Genomic DNA, 21,368 nt, shown 5'->3' on the forward strand with positions numbered 1-21,368 from the left:
TAGTTGATCTTATAATATTGATGATAAAAGCATTTTACATTATTCATATCCATACAAAAATAAATAAATAAACCTTACATCAACGATAGAAACTGTGGCAACGTTCATGTCGCAGTGTCCACGGTGGTCAACCGATTGAACGCAGCGAGCGCAACGCTGGGATTTCCGAGGATCCATGAAGGCATCATTTTCTCCGCATCAAACTGCCAGGCAGCTCCGGGTAGAGAGGCAGCTAACCGACCGTCCAAGGTCCGCGTCCGTCGCTCAGGTGTATCTGTGTTTGTATCCGCCCGTCCTGTAGGGTCAAATACCGAAAAGTCCAGATGACAAGCCAAGTGTCCGGTGGCTGGAATACGTCGTGGGACTCCTGAAGCTGCCGAGACCGGCCGGACGTAACGTTATTATCATGTTAACGTTAGCCCCAGAGCGACAGGTGCACCGCGGCGTCGAGATCTGACACCGTCGGCCTCGTCTTGTTTTCGATTAGGACCAGCTGTGATACCTTAAAAGGAGACCGAGTGTTTTAATTTTTTTATACAACGACAGCGATATACACGTATTTATATTATATTATCAAGGTAAGCATCGTGAACAGCCTGTCTCTGTGTGTGTTCCTCTCTTTCTCTCTCTCTGTGTGTGTGTCGTGTTTCGCTTTAGCTCGTCTTCACTGCACCGGGAGATTAAAAAGAAGCTAACACACGGAGGAAAGTTAACTGACTGACTGACTGACGGTTGGAGCCGTTGACGTACAGTTACGTACAGTTTAGTTTTAAAAACATACTCGATAAACGGAGGGGGGTTTATCTTTTAAAAATGAGGTGAACAGAGCAGCTTCACAGGCCTTTTGTCATATCTACAGCTGACAGGTGGAGGAATGGAAATCACTGCGGACCAGGGGGACAGGACAGCACTTTTATTTTTCTCTCTCTCTCTCTAATGTAAACAAGGTTGACAGGTTATCTTTACGGTCAAAGCCCTGTTTTGTTTTGAAAGGAGCAGTACAAATTAACCATGGTCGTCGTTTGAGAGGTTGTTGGCACAAGAAGAGGCCCTGGTCCTGCAGCAGCATGTTTCACTTTCATTTCTATCTGATGTTTTTGTTTTTGTCTGTTTGTTTTACATATGCATGGGAAATTAAGTGGCTTTATATGCCGAGCTCCACTACTTCCTGAACTTAAACAGGCTCCTTTACTTCCTGTCTTACATTATTGGACAAACTGATTAATCCAGGTGTGTCTGAGTAGTCACAATGGTCAGACACACCTGGATTAATCAGTCTGTCCAATAATGTAAGACAGGAAGTAGTGGAGCTCGGCATAAAGCCTATTCCTGGGTGTAATGAGGAATATATGCATATGTACACAAAATAGTGAAATAGCTCAAATGTTACCTAGTTACAGATGGCTATAGCACATTTTAGAGATTCATTTTCTGACTTTGGCTTGATTGTTAGATCTAAAACATGACCAGAGATACAGAATAATGTCATTTATTATTTCCCTTTCCTAAAAGCTATTTTGCTATCTATTTTGATCATCAGTCCTTCAACAACAAATTTGTTTCCAGCTTCATTGAATATCTTTGTGTTTTGGGCTCAAAATGTGACTGGAAATGCACTTACAATATAAAAAATTGCAAGCAAAGTTAATTCTTAACACCTTTATTTACGTTTAAGACAAAGAGTAATTTCTCATAGTGAATATATTGAATTTATACTTTATCAATTTACAATTAATCTGTTACCAGAGGTGTTAGTTGATGTGTGAATTGTCTCACTCTTCTATTTCTTTTTTCTTTCTCCTTAAAGTATCAACAACCTGACACCTACAGAGGGAAACCTGCAGCCTCTTCCTCTCCGCCCCATTAGGCTCCATCTCTCCGGTCATCACTCTCCTCCGTTTTCCACCCTCTTTAATCCATCTCTCTTGACAGTTCTCACTTCCTCATCCCGCTGTTTCCACTTCGATCCATCCACATTTCTTTCCCCCCCGTCTCCCATCACGTCCCTGTGTCTCGGGCTCGTCGTCTCTCTGGCCTCGCAGCCTGAATCCTGACATGGCCTCGGCCAAGTCAGAGTCCAGCGTCCTGCAGGAGGAGCTCACCTGCCCCGTGTGTCTGGACTTGTACCGCGACCCCCACCTGCTTCCCTGCGGCCACAACTTCTGCAAGAACTGCCTCGACCACCTGAAGCGGCAGTCGGACCGCGGTCGCATCCGCTGCCCCGAGTGCCGCGACAGCCACCGCTGCGGCACCAACTTTCAGAAAAACTTCAAACTAGCTAACATCGCCGACGACTACCGCCACAGGCGCAGAGCTTCCGCCGCCGCCGCCAACGCGTTAAAGTCCAGAGACGTGCTGTCGTGTTCGCTTACGCCGCAGAGAGCCAGGAGCTCGTTCGCCGTTCCGTGCGACTACTGTCCCTTGGTCGCCGCCGACGCATCAGGCGCCAGAGACGGGTCCTCTGGCGCCACTGTTTCTCAGGAAGGAGGGGATACGCAGGAAGCCGCCGCCGCTTCTTCTGCTGCTGCTGCCGCTGCCGTGCCAACATACGCAGTCAAGACGTGCCTGAAGTGCGAGGTGTCCATGTGCCAGGAGCACGTGAAGCCACATCTGGAGCTGCCGGCGTTCTGCGAGCATCCGCTGACGGAACCGATAAACGACTTCTGGAAGAGGAAGTGCCCCGAGCATGATGAGATATACAGGTAGGAAGCCATTTACCACTGTGGGAGTATTTAGAAAAGAGAGTCAAGTGTCTGATATATTTCATATTTCCTGTGTGGTATACCGGTTTGTACCCAAAACCGGTCTTTATTTTTTTTACGATATTAATTTTTCATTTACTGCAATACCGATTAGGAGCCCAAACAGCGGCACAGATAGTCTTGTTAATTAATGGGAAACACTGAGGCGTCCTTATGACAGTAGAATGGGCTGTTAAATGCTGATCTACTGCAGTAGTAACTGTTGTCTCATTAGACAAAATTGTGGGTAAGCCCACTCTTGCATGAAAACCCCCCCAAAAAACATCATATACCGTGAAACCGATATGATTTTGAAGAAAAAAAAGTGATATGGAAATGTGGTCATATCGCCCAGCCCTAATTTCCACTTCATTAATAAGTAAATGATCATGTTTGTGTTTGGTTTGTAAATCCAGATACTACTGCATGGACGACAAGGTGTGTGTGTGCAACGCCTGCACCATTGAAGGAGAGCATTCAGGACACACAATGAAGACTCTGAAAAACACAATGAAGGATCTCAAGGTACACTCACCAGCATCGTGTCTACACTAATTATAATATTATTATTTTTATTATTATTATGTGAAATCAGTCTGGATATTCCCACATCTATAAAGATCTAGTAGCAGCAGCGGTGACATGTTAATTGTTCAGTCTCATTGGAGAAAGGAAGGGCTTCTGCTTTTGTGGGTCCATAAGCAGAGGCCCTGCCTTTCTCTAATCCACGTCTCATAAAGTCGCATGTTGAATTATAAAGTTTCATATAATGCAAAATATTCCAAATTTATGGTGACGATACTTTCAAACTTGCACGTCAGAGCTCAGAGCTTTGGGTTTTGTGCCCTGCTCCATTCATTCGAGCTACGTTTCCATTGTTTGGCTCAAACAAAGTCCTGTGATGAGTCTGGAATCCCAATGAATGAACATTGTCCTGTTGCTATAGTGTGTACGGCTGAGTGTGAGTGAATGGAGGGGTCACATGACCTCGTGGGCTCTCTACAGGAGAGTTAAATCCACTTCCTGTGCCTCCGTTCTTCTGCACAGCGTGTGACGTTGAGAGGCTTCCACTTTGTTTCCATGGATATTGAATGTTACACAAATATTGAAGTTAAATGGAGAAATAAAGAGGAATGTTTAAAGTGTTATCAGTGTATCACTGCCACTTTATAGCAAATCCAATGACATTAACTGTCACCAAAGTATAGATAAATAACAATAGAGCCATTACCAGTGGGTTTGCACGTGTCTTTCAGAGATGACATTGTCTTAATCAAGTATTTAAAGGTAAATAAATAGAAATAAATATTTGTCTCTGGTACAGAAGTAATCAATCACAATTTTTGGGGATATTTCAAATCTCTATTCCTACTGACATGTCTTATTCACCTGTCTCTTGATGTTGAGCAGGGCTCGCTGGATAAGCAGCTGTACAGGGTCGACAGGAAGTACAGCCTGACGGAGAAAAAGCTCCAGGAGCAGAAGGAGAAGGAGAGACAGAACAAGGTGAAACTGAACACACACTCTTCATAGCTAACTGATCTGACAACAGTTCAATACTTTGCAGGTCAATAAATAACAGTCACCATCTGTTGTATATGCTGCCATTTTATACATTCTGTGAATAATGTCAAATTGTGCGAATTATGTTACTGTCTATTATTGAAACTTTCTAATTATTCATTACTTGCATGTTGCAGTTTTTCTTTCACTTTGCTGCTGTGACACTGCAAACATCCCAAGAAAAACATCTCACCTTGATATTTGAGCATTTAGACATTAAATTGTGGTTTATTCTCCAGTTAGAAACCAAACTCCTGAAAATATACTTGACTTTAAATCAGTCAGGCTGTGTATTTGTTTAAATGTTTCTATAAAATGCTTCTATTGTGTCATTTTTTTGTGTAAATTTATTCATTTGTGTATCCCTCTGACAGAAAATGGCTTGTAGGTATCCCATAAATGGTTTCAGCACCATGGACAGCAGCACTAAGAGTAAATGTGTATTTTCTGTTATTTCAGGTGCTGTAATTGGAGACATCTGAAAATGAGAACTTTATGAGGGTGTCAATGTTTCATAGGAAAACTGAACTCCTGTCACACACATAAGTTTAGTGCAGGAGGAACATTTTCTGTCTCTGTGTTACTGAGGTCACGTCCCACTGCTGCTGTCATATTTAGGGAGTGTTATTCCCACAGGACTGTTCTGAGTAAGAAAAGTTACTGCGCCCTCTGCTGTACAAAGTGTGGAATAGACAAGAGAAATATGTACGGATGGCTGCTTCTTTTGTCAAAATTAAATCGTATTATTAGATTAAATAATAAAGATTGGGACCTGGTTTGGAAAGCAAACATACACTGTAAACACTTTAAAATCTTTCTTTCTTTGTTTCCCTTCCTCATCCAGAGGTTCATGGAGGACTCCGAGCAGTGCCTGACCCGGCTGGGCGAGGAGATGAAGGGCAAAGTCCTCAGCTTCGTCGGCAGGTTGCGCGAATGCACTCGCACTCACTGTGACACCAACGGGCCGGCGATCCAGAAGAACATCTCCAGGATCTGCCAGGACCAGGCCCGGCTCCACGAGGCTCGCTGCGGCATCGAGAGCCTCATGCAGGAAAACGACCCCTTCCGCTTCATAGAGGTGAGAGGCAGGTGGAACGACTTCCACTTTAGATCCCTGCTATGTTTATGTGATAGTACAATATAATTTAAAGTTGATATTATTAATAAATTCTCATGAAAATACGACTATGACACAATATATCATCTCTTACTGTCTCTGTTTCAGGCCTACAAGACAACAGGGAAACAGTAAGTACTGCTTTTATGTTCAGCCAGTGTTTTCAATACTGGTTCAGTTGCTGATTACTTCCTTCACTGACTATTTATCCATTTAGTTCATAAAATAGTTCCTACAGTACATAACACAAGAAACCAATCAAATCTTGATATTGAATTTCAATATTTGGCTAAAAAAAGCCATTAAAACAAGTAATCACTCATCAAAATAGCTGCAGATTAGTTTTCTGTCGATTGATGAGTTCACTGATACTTGGCGCTTTGTATATTATTATGATGTATATGAATGGAAAATGGAAAAAACCTGGTATCTAATCAATCTAACAGCCTTTATCCAATGTTTGTGTGTGTGTGTGTGTTGTAGGTGTCGCCGGCAGCTCAGAAAAAACATGTTCTACCCCGAGTATGTGGACATGGAGACGGAGGTTCTTGTAACAATGATGGAGGACGAGATGAGAAAATTCCTTGATGACGAACTCCCGTGTCACATCGTCGCTGCCATTAATTCCATGTGTATGGGAACTTCTCTACCTAAATATCTGTTGGTTCAAAGTGATATCAGCAAAATAAGCCGTGTTCCCTCTGAGCTTTAATGATTTAAACCTAAAGCTACTGAAAATGTCTTATTTTCTTACATTAATGTCAGTTTTGCTAAACCTCTGAGCAATTTGATGATGATTCTGTCAGTTTGTTGTAATTTCATCTCATCTTAACATTAAAAATGGCATTATTTCAGTTTCAAGGTGTCAGATTACATGATAAAGTGATAGATAATTTAAAAAAAAATGTTGTCCACCCATCAGGTCATCTCTCAGATCTGGAGGAGGAAGAGGAGGAGCAGGAAGAGACTGAGGAGGAGGTTGTGGACGAAGATGACGACGACGACTTCGACGACAGCAGCGAGGAGGAAATGAGGAGCGAGGGGGAGGAGGAGGAAGACGAGGAGGAGGAGGAAGAGGACGAGGACGGTCACGACCGACTGGCCGACGACCTCTACAGCCCGGGGGAGGAGGAGGAGGAGGAGGAGAGCGAAGAGGACGACGACGACGACGACAGGGAAGAGGAAGACGAGGAAGAGAGGGGGGTTTAACCGAGGACCTGGTTTGTTTGTTTACATAATATTTTTACACCTTTTGAAGCACTTTGAATTTGATCCTTAACTGTGGGTGAGAGCGACAGATGTTACGGTTTTCTAACATCTGTCTCAGTGTTGCACCCATCTTTCTCTCTGAATGTCCCACACACAGAAACAGGAGTCGAGCAGCTGCCAGTCTTTGCCTCAATCCCTCCCACAATGTTAGTCTAGGACGTAGTGGATGATCAGAGAACTCTGTCTCAGCTGGATATTAGAAATAAACACACGCACTGAGATCCTGCCAGTGTCAATCTCATGCTAATCCCGCGTTGCATACTGCTAAACTTTAATTAAGGTGCTTTTCATTGGAAGATATTTGCTGTATACGTGCACACAAGAATGTGAATGTGTGATGAGATGGGAAGGACTTGAACACTTGAAAATGAATTTGGCAACAACAAAAAAAAACCTCCGCACATCTGTGATGCCAGATTTTCAACCACTTTTGGGGAAAAAAAACAAACATTTTACAACATGTGACTTTGCAGCTCTGATAAAAATTTGAGTGAATTTGTGTTATGGTGAACTTTAACATGACTTTTTCATGTAACCGGTACTAGGCAGACAGATTTTAAAAATGATTATCCTAAAAGATTTACCAGACGATGATACGAAAATTGTCCGATTTTCCTTGAGTTTCCTGCAGTTTTCCATCACCAGAGAAAGCCTTTTCAATCAGAATCCTTGTAACCAGGTCGAAGCTTTGACCTGAAAGATATAAGCTTAATCTGATACGCCAAGCTAGTAACAATCGACTTGAATGAGTCCTTTGTGTGTATGGATTGTTTTGATTGTTTCATTCATGCTACAGTTCAGCGTTGCGAGCCAAAGATTGAGGATGTACTCTCAAAAGTTTGTTTGTTTTGCTTGGCATGATGATAGAAAAAAGAAATGCAAGTGTTGTAATCACAGTTTACATAGGCTACAGGAAGTCTTTGCTTTTCATAATTCATTGTGCTTTAAAAGCAATTAATGCATTCTTAACAAAAAAAAGTCAAATATTCCTATGCACTCTTACATACGTTATTCTTAAAATATCCATTTCAGGTGATGTGGAATTTTGCACTTTACTACAAAATAATAATAAAAAAAAAAACATGCTCTGTTAGGCCTGAAATATATGAATGTTGGAAGCTGATTTTTATTTTGATATGAGTGATTTTGTGAGGGGCCAAACTAAAACAAATAATACGTGAAAATAAAGCCTGTTGAAATGTGCACAGTGGTCGAGTTGTCCTTTGTGAAATATTTATGGACAATAAATGGGTAATAAAGATGAAAATATAAGATGGAAAATTACAACAATTATAACATTTATTTATGTTTCTGAATATTTTTTTTGAAACCTCAAACACACACCATCACCTGACTCCGGAACCTTTGCACTGGTGCGATTTACCGTCGAGTGGAATAAACGCACGGATCAGTTTCCGGTGAGCGCTTCCGGTTTTAACACCAGCAGCAGTAGTCGGTGGCATGTGTTTTACATTTTATATGTATATCAGTAAATGAACACACCGTGACACACAAACTCTGTGTGTTTTTTTGTGTGTTAAACACGGACAAAGAGACGCTGAACGATGAATCCTGTCTTTCGTAAGGTAAGAGTTTTATTCTCCCTCCGACAAATGTTTGGGTTTTTTCTCAGAGGTCAAACTGCAGCGGCTCGAGTTACTAGTTGTTAAAATCGCTTTTAAGCTCATTTATCTTTGTCTCCGTTTGTTATAGTTTCATTTTAAACAGCAGCTACCGGGAGATTATTATTATGATCATAATGAATCAGTGGTTGATGATTAGTTGATGTCTTGAAATGAGGCTAAAACAACAGTCAGAAGTCTAAACATAGGCTAAATAAATTGAACACACAGAGCCATGAAATACATAATAAATAATGGTTAGCTTTGTTAAGTCAGTGTGATTTGTGTGAGAGAGATATTGATATGCTAATGAAACTCATGTGCTAGTGTATTAGTATGTGTTCTGGCTTTGAAATACCATGGATGTATGTGAAATACCTAATGTTGATGCACTGTGTCACTGGCTGGCAGAGGACCTAAACTGTAACCAGAGCCACTAATGTTTTACAGCTTAATTTGTAGACATGACATGTTGACATTGTTCTGTTTTGTCCAGTTGCAGGCGACTTTCACACAGCAGGCATTTGTGCTAAATCAGGCTTTTACATTATGCCGGTAAGTCTTTTTTACTTTTTCACATTTGTTGCAAAAAATGTTAGAACAAGGGTTCCAGATTTACATTTAAAAAAAAAGATAAATCCTTTGAAAATGATGTGAAATATATTGATAATATGCATCTTCTCTATCTAATACTGTTCTACTGTTCTAATACAAATGTGGTTTGTGTTTAAAGGGCCACACCGTCCATACAGCATCCTTTATATGGTAAGCGTTAAAAGTCTTGTATTAATAAATCATGCATCCTTTGTATGTAGATTATAGAAAAACTTTTGCATATTAAATTTAACATACTATACTCTTACATGGACAACTTTTTTTTTTTTTCAGGCACAGCTTTTGCAAATGACAGACAATTTCACAACATGCCAACACACGGGATCGGGAGGTGGAAATACCTTCTAGGAAAAAAAGTGGTAAGACTCTGAGAAATAATGTATGCTTTATAAATGTTATTCACTTAGGCTAATTAACCATAGATAATAATAATAATGTTCTATGTTTATGTTTTGTTTCATGTTCTTTCTTTGCAGCAAAGGAAAAAGAAGGGCAGGTATCAGATGAAACCGATCGTTGCAGCGACGGACACAGAGTACGGGACCCTGAACGTGCAGGTGTCTGGTTACGACATGACGCTGGTGGAGCACTACATCCAGCACATCCACAAACTCTGCAACCACCTCGACATCAAAGTGGCACTGTGGTGAGGACATGCGGGAAAAAAACAAAACACAACACACTGGTCCCAGACTCAAAATATCTGTTTGTCATGGATGGATTTGGAGCAACATTATTTTTTTTAATAACACTCATCTGTCCTGAGAAAAGATGGTAGTTCAGAATAAAGAACTGGGCCGCTACCACATAGGGAGATTATCCTATTGTCTTTCTTTCTCATTCACATATGAGGAATTTAAAGAACTCTTTTAGAAATTTCTCCCCTTCAATGTTATTTAAAACTGCGTTGAAATACTTCTTTTTTCTTCCAATGTTTTTGCATGATGTTTTTACCAGGAGATTAATGTTGATAGTAACATTTCCTCAAAGAATGATCAGTTTACAGATAAACTACATGAACACACATCATGGTAAAATGTTTGCACATTTGTTTGCAGTACACTTGATGTGTAATTGAAATCAAATGTATTCACTGTTGTTTGTGTGCAGCTACGCTTTGCCAACCAAAACCACAGAGGTCATGCTAATGCAGGAACAAGGCACCAAGATGTACATCGACGTCGTGCTGAAGACACACGAGCGAATCATCCAGGTAAAAACTGAGTTTAAGATTTGTCTGTGATCTGCTGATCTGTTTGTTTAGTTTGGGATGAAGATCTGACTTTTGAACAATTATTGTTACTTCTTCGTTTGTTCAGTTGAGAAGTCTGAACACGCTGCTGTGCCCCGTCTTCATGGACGTCCTTTTAAAAAATCAGCCAGAGGGAGTTCAGCTCTCTGTGAAGGAGGTGAGTTACAACGAAGGCAGCAACTTTTCATTTTTTCTGATGTTTTTCTAGACCTGTAATGATTTTTTTCCCCACCACACCAGCTCAAGATGTGGAAAATTAAACATCTAAATTTCAGTGAAATGTAAAAAAAATATCTTTGTAGACTGTAAAAGGAAGAGTTTTCTAAACCAAAGCGTTGTTAGAATTGATAATAATCTGCCTCCTTATATGATAGTGATAATCATGATGTCATGCGTTTTAACTCCTCCCTTCCCTCTTTTCCCTTCAGCACACTGAGACTGATCACAAAATGAGGTTCAAGGCGCGTCCACAGCTGGAGGAGCTGATGTCTCGGATGAACCAATAACAACTCAGACATTCTCAAGTTCGACCTTCCTGATTTCCAAAAACAGCAGGTGACACAGATGTTAAGAAATACCTGTTCTTGTTTATTTATTCTTCAGTGGACCTGCTGCTGACGGTGATCAATACCACTGAAGGAACTGTGCTGTATATTTTACATTCTTCTGTGACATGCAAAATAAACTCTACCAATTATAAACAAACAAAAAAGAACTCCATGATGATGCATTCAAGAAATCATTTTTACTGTTTTTGTTCATGATTTTATAAAACATTATGGACGGAGGAAAAGTAGGAAGTGAAAATGATTCAAATAATTCACTTCACACCAATTACATTAAAACTCATTGTGCTCGTGTAAATCCATGTCATCTTCGGGGCAAATAATTTAAAGTATATAATCAACACACCATCAGTCTCCTCAGTAGACAATATAAATGTGATGTATATGTATACAATGTTAAAAGCATTACAAGAACATTTAAACGTCAGGATCTGTCTTTAAAAAATCAACAGTGTGCTCTTTACAGTGTCAACAGGTTTGCTTCACTCATGTTGTTGAATCTAAAACATATAACATTTACATGAAAAAAATGAATAAAACAAATGTAATATTAAAAAGTAAAAGATAAATGAAATAAAATAATTTGTCATGGAGAAACACATTTCTTTATGAGGCTTAGTGATTAGTACCTGTAAGATATAATTATAAAAATAGAAAATAGTAAAATGTAAAATGTATTATGTACAAATGCACACACTTAATTTCCCTTAAGTCACACTTTTCATGGAAGGAGTGTTGACTCCCTAGTCAACTGAACAGTCCTTCTGTGCTGACTGCACTTAAACAAAAAATAGTCCAAGCAGTCTATTTACCTGTGGTTTGTCATGTTTGCCCCTTAAGAAGGTCTGTGATGACACACCTCTGACTCTCCATACCATTAATGATCTCATAGAAAATCTCTTTGGTAGTTTCACTGGACCTCACCAAAGTGAGAATTTCCCTCATCTGGCTTTGTGGGGTCTGTGAAGCTTGTGTAGACTCGTAGCACTCAGGAGAGATCACTCCCCTTTCCCTGAGCTGGTCCAGGATGGCTGGTGTGTCTCTTGCATCCCTAATTAGAGTGCTGAAATGGCGCTCAATGAAATCTCCTGAAGCTATCAACATAGAACAAAAACAACACAAATGCGAATACAAGAAGCTGTTTTGGTCACATATTGACAATACAAAAATAAGTAAGTTGGAACGTTGTTGTTTGAGTGAAAAGCTAGCAGTTGTGTTCAGGTTTGCTATGTGAGGTCATTGCTTCTCCATACTTAAATTGTATTTTTGCATAATGTATCACTGCCCATTCTTACCTTTTGCACGATGATGGGTTTGATTTTTGTAGTCCCCTAGGATAAAATACAGATTACATTACTAATTTATTACTGGTACATGTTTTTTTAAAGGTGGCAGTGAGTGCACATTTATTACTTTAAAAAACAAAACAAAACAAAAAAACATTTACCTTTTCGAATAGTGCAGGTCCAGAGAGGGTCTTGTTCACTATTTCCCGGACCCGGTTTACTTTTAAGTTTTAGCGTAAAGTCACGGTCTGCATCTCTGATGAACACCTCAAAGAAGTTTCTCATTTCCCATGTTATTTCCAGTTTCTGTGAACAAAACATATGTTAGAAGAAAGATTTACTAACAATTTTGTCCAAGCAATTAAATGAAAACTGTTTCTTAAAGTACTGGCTTTATGATTTAACAACTGATCGGTTAAGTTATCAATATGCTCAGATGATGGTTTTGTGTCTGTACGGTGGAGAACAATGATGACAACTCACAAATTAGCCTTATAGCCGTGTTACTTGTTCATGTTTGTGTGCCCAGGCTCTGCTCCTAATTGTTCAGTAAAAATTTTAGACCCTGGCAGCACTGATGTTTTTTAATTTTATAAGTAAACTCAACAATATTTAAATCATTATAGCAAAGATGGAGATCATGTTTGCATCCAGGTAACTACTGCATAGACTGAAATCTATTCAGCTTTTGCCTTTTAATCATTTTCCAATAACTCAAAGAAAATACAATATAATTATCCAGATGTAATTAAATATATTGGAATGGTGCTATCCTACAGTGACTCTAAATATTTCCATTTGGTTTTCCTTTGTTTACCAAGCTGACAGGTGAACTTGTTTCTTGTCAGGACCTTCTAAGAGTGTGCTGTTGAAATCCTTACTTTAGGTTGTATTTCAGCCATGTCCGTGTCTGCTGTAAGGAAGTAATGATCACCCAACTGAAGAGACTGCTCTGGGTTGTGTTTTGGGATTATTACTGATCCACAATCTGTCTCACTGTCTTTCACAGTCTGTGAAAGAAATATGAGACTTTTCAGCCAATGCTGACACATTTTTTGTACAATCATAATGGGATTTGTTTTTCTTCTTTTGTCGCCTTGTATTATAGAGACAATGGCCCTCATTTATGAAACTTGCGTACACCAAAAAAATGGGTGTACACCAAATTCACCGCAAGAATCGGCATTTATTAATCTGAGCGTGAGTGTACGGTACGCACAAATCTCACGCCAGCTCTGACCAGGTGTCTGACCAGGTGTACGCACATTTGGAGCAGCGTAAAGCATGCAGGAAGGAGTGCCGCTGTGTCAAAATGATTATTAAACCACAGTCTAATAACGCAGCGATGTGGATCACATGTTGTTGTTGTTTATATTGATAAAAATATAAAAAAGTAGCCAAAAAAAAAAAAGAAACGCTACAACCAAGTCCGTGTTGAAAATTTAACTCGACTTTTATTTTGAGCAACTGAGATGAATTAAAAACCACGATGTGACAGATGTTCGTTAATCAGCTGTGTAAACAGAAACAGTCAATGACAGACTCCTTCTTCTTTGGAGGAGGGTCTGGCGAGCGAGACTAATGACAGACAGACCTGTTATTGTAGATCACACACACAGGGGCTCCGCTACCTGTCCAGGTGCAGCTGATCTGCGGAGTGTTTTTTTTTTTCTTCCCCGCCACCGGGACCTGTCAGCGGGACATCGGGCCGGTGTTTCACATCCCTCCATCAGCCGAACCATGCCAGTGGTGCTGATGGTCATAAAGTCGCGTTCGCAGCAGTAATATGCCTATGATTTCTCCTCAGTCACTTGTGTTTAGTAAACTGCAGGAGCATTTCATGAGATCGCTGGTTTTCCTGACGTGGTCGGTGACACGTGCGTCTGCAGCCTCCATCCACCGGGATGACGCTTATCAATCACAAAATCTATCAATCTATCAATGTGCAGATATTTAATGTTGCCGCCCTCTCCCTGTTCAACGCGGTAACGCCAGTAAAGTCCCTCTTCTTGGCCGTCTTCTGTGTCTCCATGTCGTAAAAGGGGCAGGGCGACGCCTCTAAAGCAGGAATATATCGGGGCGTGACATTTAAATGACGCTCGTTTTCAGCCGCCGGATTCATCACCACCACGCCGGTTCTACGCCGAAATCAGCAGCGTACACACTTTTAGTAAATCACACGTGACACTTGGCGTACACTGATATTTACACCAGAATCTACACCAGATCCTGCGCAAGTTTGATAAATGAGGGCCTTTGAGAGTGACTGGAAAGCCAAAAAAAACTTCACATGCATGTCTTCCATCTTGAAAGGGTTTGAATGAATTAATAAGAAAAATGAAACATAAACCTGTTTGACTTTGCCATCAGGTGGGATCAGGTGAACGTGCAATGTGAGAAATTCCTTCCGTGTTGTCTTGTATATTAATGCATCATAGAAAACTTTCACAGGAAAGCCCAGCATTTTTAGGATCATGTCCCCCCATGGAGAGAAACTTGGTTGGAGTATCTTGACGTGGGATGATGTAACTTCAGAGGCTTTCATGACAAAATCTCCACATGTGTCCACATGTAGAACTGTAAACATGTGTGACATTTTGGAGTTGTAATCTGGGACAAACAAAAGAGACAAAAATAATCAATAATAAACAGAACTAAAAGAAAGGATTGTGTGTGGATGAAGAAATGTTCTTTTATTTTCATTTATTGAAGCACATATTTTGATTATACTGTACCACTTACCTATCCAGTGTGGTAGATGCACCTCCTCCAACTTCCCAGCTATGACTGTAATGTCCAGTAGGGGTCCTGCTGGCATGTAATTAGTGCACACAGGCTTCCTCATGTGTTCCTCCCACAAGCAAAACTGGTATTGGAGTTGGACCTTATCCTTGCAAACCCAGCGCAGGGTGGATACACTGCACTCATAGCAACCACCCTCAGACTGTAGGCTAATTTTGTGTAAGAGAAAACAAATTAAGGAACACAACACAAATCCTTTTGTCTTTATTTGGTACACAATGTATCGTATAACATAAATTAAACTAGATATAACTACTTTGTTTTAGTTAATGTGATGTCATGCCTGTGCATTGAACTATATGACTTGAGATATGATGTACCTAAAGGTATGATTCTTGTCCACTTTAGTGACATCAGGTGTAAGTTTTGTCCAATCACTGGAGTCCTGTTTCTGAGGAAAATATTTAAAAAAAATCTTTTTTGATTTGCCATTTTCAAATTTAATAATAACAAAAGCAAAAATAAAAGTCTTACCGTTACCATGCTATAAGCGCCAAGTGTTGAAACGTCCATCCTCTCAGAAGACCCTTGTTAAAACATCATGGCAAAGTTAAGAAGGGCAGGTATACCCAGATGACAAAAATCGTTCTTGCTTACAGTACTTACTTTCAGTGGTGCCTGGTGAGGCAGACAGTTGTGGTTTTGTTTGCCCAGGTTTTGAGACATCCATCAGAGAGACTTCTACTGCCAAAATACAATGGAAAGTAATTTCATTGAAAACATTAAAAAAAAAAAAACTTCTCTCGGTAGGAAAAAAAAAAATGGCCCAGTGATCTTTCAGTGAATAATTGTATTTGTAACTATTTGAGTGCAGCAATGTTTCTCTGCGAGGATGTCAGTAAGTTCAGGGGACAAACAAAATAATCAGCTACTGTATAATGTGACCATAGAGGAATACTATGGAAGCCCATTTCCGCCACTTGATGAATATGCGGCTCTCAGCTGGATATAATTTTGTCGGAATGACTTGTAATGACACCAAAGTTATCTGGGTGAGTAAATTATCGTATTTTATGCTAGAAATAAGGTCCAGATTGTAAAAAACGGCAATTCCCCTTTAATGGTGCGTTCACACCGGGCGCGAGTAAAATATTCGCCTCGCTCTACTCGCCCGAGTTTGCCCGCTGGAATATTTGTTTTTACTCGCGGCATTCACGCAAATATTTTGCTTGAGTTCAATATTTTGATTTTCCATTCGCGTCTGTACATTGACTTTGTATGTAATCTTATCGCGCGAAAAATTCACCTCGCGCCCGGTGTGAACACACTGTAAGAATGGTTCGGCTAAGAAGGAGTGCTAAGATACGGGTGTTAACTAGACGCGTTCTTAACTGCCTTCTTAGGAGAACCTTAAGATCCTGGCAAAGAAGCTTCTTAAGAAGTTCTTAATGGGAGCTGTCCACCACGGCACTGAAACTGAATCAATCATTGCCAGGAAAATCCATTCTTATATTACCCACCACTTTAAAAGCGAATAATTCACACACAGTGACAAGCGCAGCCCCTCTGACGAGCAATGAACACACCTAATACCGGATTCCCACTTGCCAAACATGGGTCCTGGTGTCCGCGGGCCTGATTAGAAACTACTCTGCTGTTGTTGTTGTGTTGGTCACAGGCAGTGACGGACTGGCCATAGATGCCACAACGTCCACCTAATGGTGCAGCCGAGGCAGCTGCGTGAAGATGTGACCGTGTTGAGGACTTAGTATCTCATAATTTTTATTTAGTATTTCATAATTATGAGTTAGTATCTCATAATTTTGATTTAGTATTTCATAATTATGAGTTAGTATCTCATAATTTTGACTTAGTATCTCATTATTTTGAGTTATTATATCTTAATGTTTTTTTCATCAAGTGGCGGAAATGGGCTTCCATAGAATACAGCTCTGACTTAGTATGTTACTATGTCCTATGTTTTAGTGCTACTGTCATGTCATTTATCAAATAGACCTATTTGGTTTGTTGGTATGAGCAAAATACTGGTATGCTGGTGAAGAAGAGGAACAGTGACAAAATTAAAGTGGAAAGTTTTTTAAATTTGATAAGTATTTTATCTGTCTTACCCTTTTCCATGAGCTTGGTCTGGATGTCAAAGGCTACAGGACCTTTGATGGTGAATCCAAGGTAAAACGAAACTTGGCGTGATTTCCAGAGGCTCATTCGCAGGTTTGCCTGTACCTTAATCTCTCTGCCTCCAATAGTTGCATATAGGCTGTAGTTTCGTACCACTCCTTCAACCCTGAGGAGATGATTTTGAATCTTGCGATCCTTGATTATCTTCTCATCCCTACAGTTGCTCCAGTCCTTTTTATTATTTTGCCCAAGAAACAATCCCTCAAGGACTCTTCTGTGCACAATTTTTTTCACACCTTGACCTTTCCCGATGAAAAACAGAGAGCAAAGTTGCCTTGATCGGAAGTATCGTTCATATGCATGTTCATAAGAAGAGTACATGTTCTCGACCAATTCAGTGAAGTTGAGGATGCATTTGTCTTCACTGTCTGTAGGCCAGTGTAAGAGGAGGGCTAACATGTGGAGCTCAGGTGCTTCTTTTGGGCTCAGGGGTATTTTCTGTTTAAATGTAGTGAAATACTTGGGTTCAAAGGGAAAATCTGTTCCCATATTCAATGAGATGATATGAGCAAGAATGTAGTTGCCCAGAGCTGTTAATGAGTCTGTGTTTGAGTAGATCTCTTCCCACAATGAAGCTATTTCTTTGAGCTCTGATTCTGTGTATTTGCCAAGACATGAGAGTACTCCAGCAGAGGTCTCAGCCAGCCTTTGTTTAAGTTTCTGGATGTGAACGGCACATTTTTCTTTTACATGTTTGGGTGGTGATGTTTCTCCAACATACTTGTTATAGCAGGCTGAAATTTCTCTGGAAATGTATGGGGCGTCATCTCTGTTCATGTCAGGCTTTGAGTAAGTCAGATATTTTTCATAAAATGCATATTTCCTTTCAACCTCATCTCTGAGGCTGCTAATCAGATCGTCAAATGTGTTGAGTGTGTCATCTCCATGTGATATCAGGACAGAGTTCATGGACACATTCCCTGTGAGAATTCTTTTCCAGATTTTGTTCTGTTTAACAAGAAGGTCAAACAGAAGGTTGCAAACTTGCAGGAAACCAAATGCAAATCCTCTTGCGTTAAAAACACGTGAGACTTTGGCCATGCCATCACCTTTCATCTCTGGCCCATGTTCATTTTCAGCAAGTTCTTCTTCATGTTTGAAAGCTTCAATGGCCTTTGTGGCAAGTTGCAGAATTTCTTCCGGTGAGACAGGTGGCTGTTTCAGAAGATGGTTCTTATAGACTTGGCCCAGTGTATCAGCAATAAATGAATTCTGGGGATCTCTTTTTTTTGCCTCTTTTGCCCAGTATTCTGCCTCATCGTAGTCGTTAAGTTTTGTGTAATAAACTCGAGCAAGTACTTGTGGAAAAGATGGATTTTGATGAAATTTCTTTGATGCCACCTTTAGAACTGATGCACTCAGCACATCATCCTCAATTTTCTGAACATCTAGAAGCAGTTTAGAAAATATTTCTTGCTTACGTTTCATCATTTTGCCTCGGTTCTTTTCTTTTTTAATTTCTCTTTTGGTCAACATGTCGTTGACAAAGCCAAGCAACCATGGAGGAACCTTCTCTCTGCAGAAACAGGTCAAGAAGTTAATTGCTGTGTCACTTCTGGTCACACCTGCCTCAGCCATCTGGTCAATACATTGTTGTGCTATCATGTGGTGAGCCATGCGCACCCTTCTTTCAGATATTTCATCTTGCTGGAAAGTGACAATGAGATGACTGAAGGGCTTCATTATGTCCACCAGTGAAGAATCTTCATGGATGGAGTCATCATATTTAAGGAAGTCTAGGCACTGAGACTCCAGAAGATATGAACCTGGTACATAGGCGTTCAACAGGGACAGGAAGGCAGCAAGCTGAGTCTCCTTTGGTCTCTTTCTGCATTCGGCTTTAGAGAATACTGTGCATAATTTTTTAACGTAGGCTTGAACGTTGGCTTGAGAGTTAATTTGCATTATGTTAAAGCCATGGAACTGTGTGTGTTTATCAGTAAACCTTTTGCTGAGATCTTCCTTTTTTTTATTAAAGTTTTGCTTTTCTGTAGCAGAGAGTTCTAGTTGTAGGGAAACATGTCCACCTGGTAGAACATTTTCTTTTCTCACACAACTGAGCAAAACTGCCACGTGCTCGGAGGTATCTATCTTCATTTCAGCAATAGTTTTCATAATGCTGTCTTGAAGATTTTGCAAAATGTGCTCATCATTCACTAACAGCAGTACAGTGTTCTGGAGGCCTCGACTCCCTGCCGTGAAGAGCTGGACCACCTCCTTAGCAACATCTGACATGTCAGAGGTTTGGTCTGTTAAAACAGCACACCTGAACGTTTTCCGCAAGTCCCACAACACCTGCATGGCCAGTGTGGTTCCTCCAGATCCTGGTTGGTGGAACAGTTTAACAGTTGATGTTCCAGGGCGTTTTCTTCTTTGATGAATTTGCTGCACAAGTGTGTCATATCCATCTCGTTTGATAAAAGAAGTTCCAATGCCATTTAACTCTGCCTGTTCACTAAGGTGAAAGTTCAACCATTGAGGTGGGGCCCCTCTGTAAAAGTTTACTTCTGTCTGCTCAAGAACGACCTGATCAAAAGATTCTTCTTCAAAACGATTTGCGTAGAGAACATCCAAAATGCAAAGTGAATCTCTTACTTCATTTCCAATGTAAATTTCCCAACCCTGAACAGTGGACAAGGCTGGTCCACTTGCCATCTTGGACTTTCAGTTTCCTGTAAATGAATGAATGAGAATTTAAAAAAAACCCATCAGAATCTTTGAATATCTTTGTATAAAACATGACACATACATTGACATGCTTAAGCAAGAGAAGAGCCCAGTAGCCTACAATATCGACCCAGCTGCCATGACAACTCCACCTTGACACATCAAAAAGAAAATCTGGAGGGGCTGTTAATGTGTTTGCATTGGAGACAGATCATAAAGGATAAAAATATAAATTAATTGAAAAAAAAAAAAAAAAACAGTATGCAAAGGGTGCTATCAGGGTTCTAAAACATTTCCCACAATCTATGATATTAATTTATGAAAATTAGCTATTTTAGAACATAGTTTTGAGGACTCTCTCCCTGCCTCTCTCTGCTCTATTCTGCTTAGTAGCTTATTTACTACTGACATGTGGTTAAAAGACTTTTCCTTCCTGTGTCTTAGCTGATTTCCTGCATCAACATGTCTCTACAGCAGGTTTCTCCCTGTCTGTCTGAGCTGCCTGCAGTGTCACCAGATATCATTAGTATTTTTAATTTGATCCATGATGTTCTGCTTTTACTGCTTATGCTATTTTCTTTACACACACAGAGACAGGCACACACACACGGCACACCGGAGCGAGCGAGAGAGAGAGATAGAGATAGAGAGATATTAAATAGGATGATACTACAGTTCATGGAGTTGGAGCATGGACAGGAGGTTTATGTGTGTGTATGTCTGTGACCATGCATTGGTGCAACTGTGTGTTTATGTGCAGAGGAGGATACAGTGAATAGTGTAACTATCTAGACATGTACATTTGTCTTTCTTTTCAGTATGCCCAGAGTGAAAAAGAGGGTCACAGACAGAGGGGTCCCACGCCATATTTTGGAGAGAGCCTCTAATGTTGAAATGCTGAAAGCCTACTGTATTTTTTTATTTTTATCAATTTGAATATTTGACAAATGTAAGGCCTACTGATCTAGACAACTCTATACTGCAATTGTCATCTGATCAAAGCTGATGAATAAATAACTGTAGTATATTATACTCCTTAAAGCAGTACTAAAGAACTTTCCGTTTTGGTTGAGTTTGGCGGCGCCAGTGGCCCAAAGCTGATCTCCCGGTGCATGGAAAGTAACAGAAGACGTCCGTTACCAGCGGATCATTTCTCAGTAAACACACATGCACAATCCGACGGATAGGTGCCGCATTGCCTGTTCCCTCCTTGTTGTGACTCACGAAAGTGAAAGTGAAACTTAAGTGAGAGCCGGGTTCCTGCCATGCTCCTTAAAGCTGCTTAGTGCCAGTGAAGGCGATACAGACCCCCTCAGGCCACGACAGAGGTGTCACTCAACCTGTAAGTCAATGTACCATCACAAAAGTTATGAAAATATTATATGAAGGTTGAAAAGTTCCTTAGTGTTGGTTTAATGTTCTTAGTTTTAATATCTTGTTATCATCATCATGTATTCTTCTTTGTATGTGTGCCTTGTCTGGAACTGAAGGAATATGTAGATTTCTGCTCTGCTAATGGACTCTATATCCTGAAGTCATCTGACTTCATGGAGTCTATCTGGTCAATGTGAATGATTGGTTGTTTTGGGAGACAGGATGTGGTGACTTCAGTTACCCTAAAGGTTAAGGGATTAGATAGGTCAAGGGTCATTTAACATCTGTTTTAGGGCTCTTCTCTGTCTGGAGAAAGGGGGGAGTCAGAAAAGGTATATAGGCTACCTAAGTCAGA

At 40.3% G+C, this 21,368-nt stretch overlaps 3 protein-coding genes across 3 annotated transcripts in view; 2 read left to right on the top strand and 1 right to left on the bottom strand.

The window, feature by feature from the left end:
* The first annotated feature begins 177 nt into the window (after positions 1-177).
* On the top strand, positions 178-7,889 carry LOC146968959 (E3 ubiquitin/ISG15 ligase TRIM25). The gene is made up of 8 exons (XM_085759530.1): positions 178-578; positions 1,808-2,702; positions 3,158-3,266; positions 4,152-4,247; positions 5,149-5,382; positions 5,530-5,552; positions 5,905-6,053; positions 6,344-7,889. Exons 2-8 carry the CDS (start codon positions 2,056-2,058, stop codon positions 6,628-6,630), a joined length of 1,545 nt encoding a protein of 514 aa, XP_085615656.1. The 5' UTR covers positions 178-578; positions 1,808-2,055; the 3' UTR covers positions 6,631-7,889.
* Positions 7,890-8,106: 217 nt separating this feature from the next.
* mrpl48 (mitochondrial ribosomal protein L48) lies at positions 8,107-10,890 on the top strand. Its single transcript, XM_085806465.1, has 8 exons — positions 8,107-8,276; positions 8,809-8,867; positions 9,046-9,077; positions 9,201-9,286; positions 9,404-9,573; positions 10,038-10,140; positions 10,247-10,336; positions 10,608-10,890. The coding sequence occupies exons 1-8, from the start codon at positions 8,256-8,258 to the stop codon at positions 10,683-10,685; spliced, it is 639 nt and encodes a 212-aa protein (XP_085662591.1). The 5' UTR covers positions 8,107-8,255; the 3' UTR covers positions 10,686-10,890.
* Positions 10,891-11,567: 677 nt separating this feature from the next.
* LOC146968961 (sterile alpha motif domain-containing protein 9) overlaps positions 11,568-21,368 on the bottom strand; it is a 58,237-nt gene continuing 48,436 nt past the window's right edge. The window contains exons 3-9 of the mRNA XM_085759328.1: positions 16,903-18,537; positions 15,314-15,360; positions 15,154-15,224; positions 14,774-14,982; positions 14,382-14,641; positions 12,193-12,337; positions 11,568-11,839 (exon numbers count right to left, since the gene is read on the bottom strand). Of these exons, the coding sequence (XP_085615454.1) occupies positions 11,568-11,839; positions 12,193-12,337; positions 14,382-14,641; positions 14,774-14,982; positions 15,154-15,224; positions 15,314-15,360; positions 16,903-18,537 (2,639 nt within the window). The remainder of the gene's footprint in view (positions 11,840-12,192; positions 12,338-14,381; positions 14,642-14,773; positions 14,983-15,153; positions 15,225-15,313; positions 15,361-16,902; positions 18,538-21,368) is intronic.

This window comes from Trachurus japonicus, chromosome 18 (genome assembly GCF_045865225.1).
Source record: "Trachurus japonicus isolate A0001 chromosome 18, Traja_1.0".
In the NCBI taxonomy this organism is placed as follows: domain Eukaryota; kingdom Metazoa; phylum Chordata; class Actinopteri; order Carangiformes; family Carangidae; genus Trachurus; species Trachurus japonicus.

Bases quoted from the DNA above. Each gene is read 5' to 3' on its own strand.
- LOC146968959 (XM_085759530.1), top strand. From the start codon at position 2,056: ATGGCCTCGGCCAAGTCAGAGTCCAGCGTCCTGCAGGAGGAGCTCACC. The intron at 3,267-4,151 runs GTACACTCACCA...GATGTTGAGCAG, and splicing joins ACACAATGAAGGATCTCAAG to GGCTCGCTGGATAAGCAGCT. The intron at 6,054-6,343 runs GTATGGGAACTT...TCCACCCATCAG, and splicing joins CGCTGCCATTAATTCCATGT to GTCATCTCTCAGATCTGGAG.
- mrpl48 (XM_085806465.1), top strand. From the start codon at position 8,256: ATGAATCCTGTCTTTCGTAAG. The intron at 8,868-9,045 runs GTAAGTCTTTTT...TTGTGTTTAAAG, and splicing joins CAGGCTTTTACATTATGCCG to GGCCACACCGTCCATACAGC. The intron at 10,141-10,246 runs GTAAAAACTGAG...TCGTTTGTTCAG, and splicing joins CACACGAGCGAATCATCCAG to TTGAGAAGTCTGAACACGCT.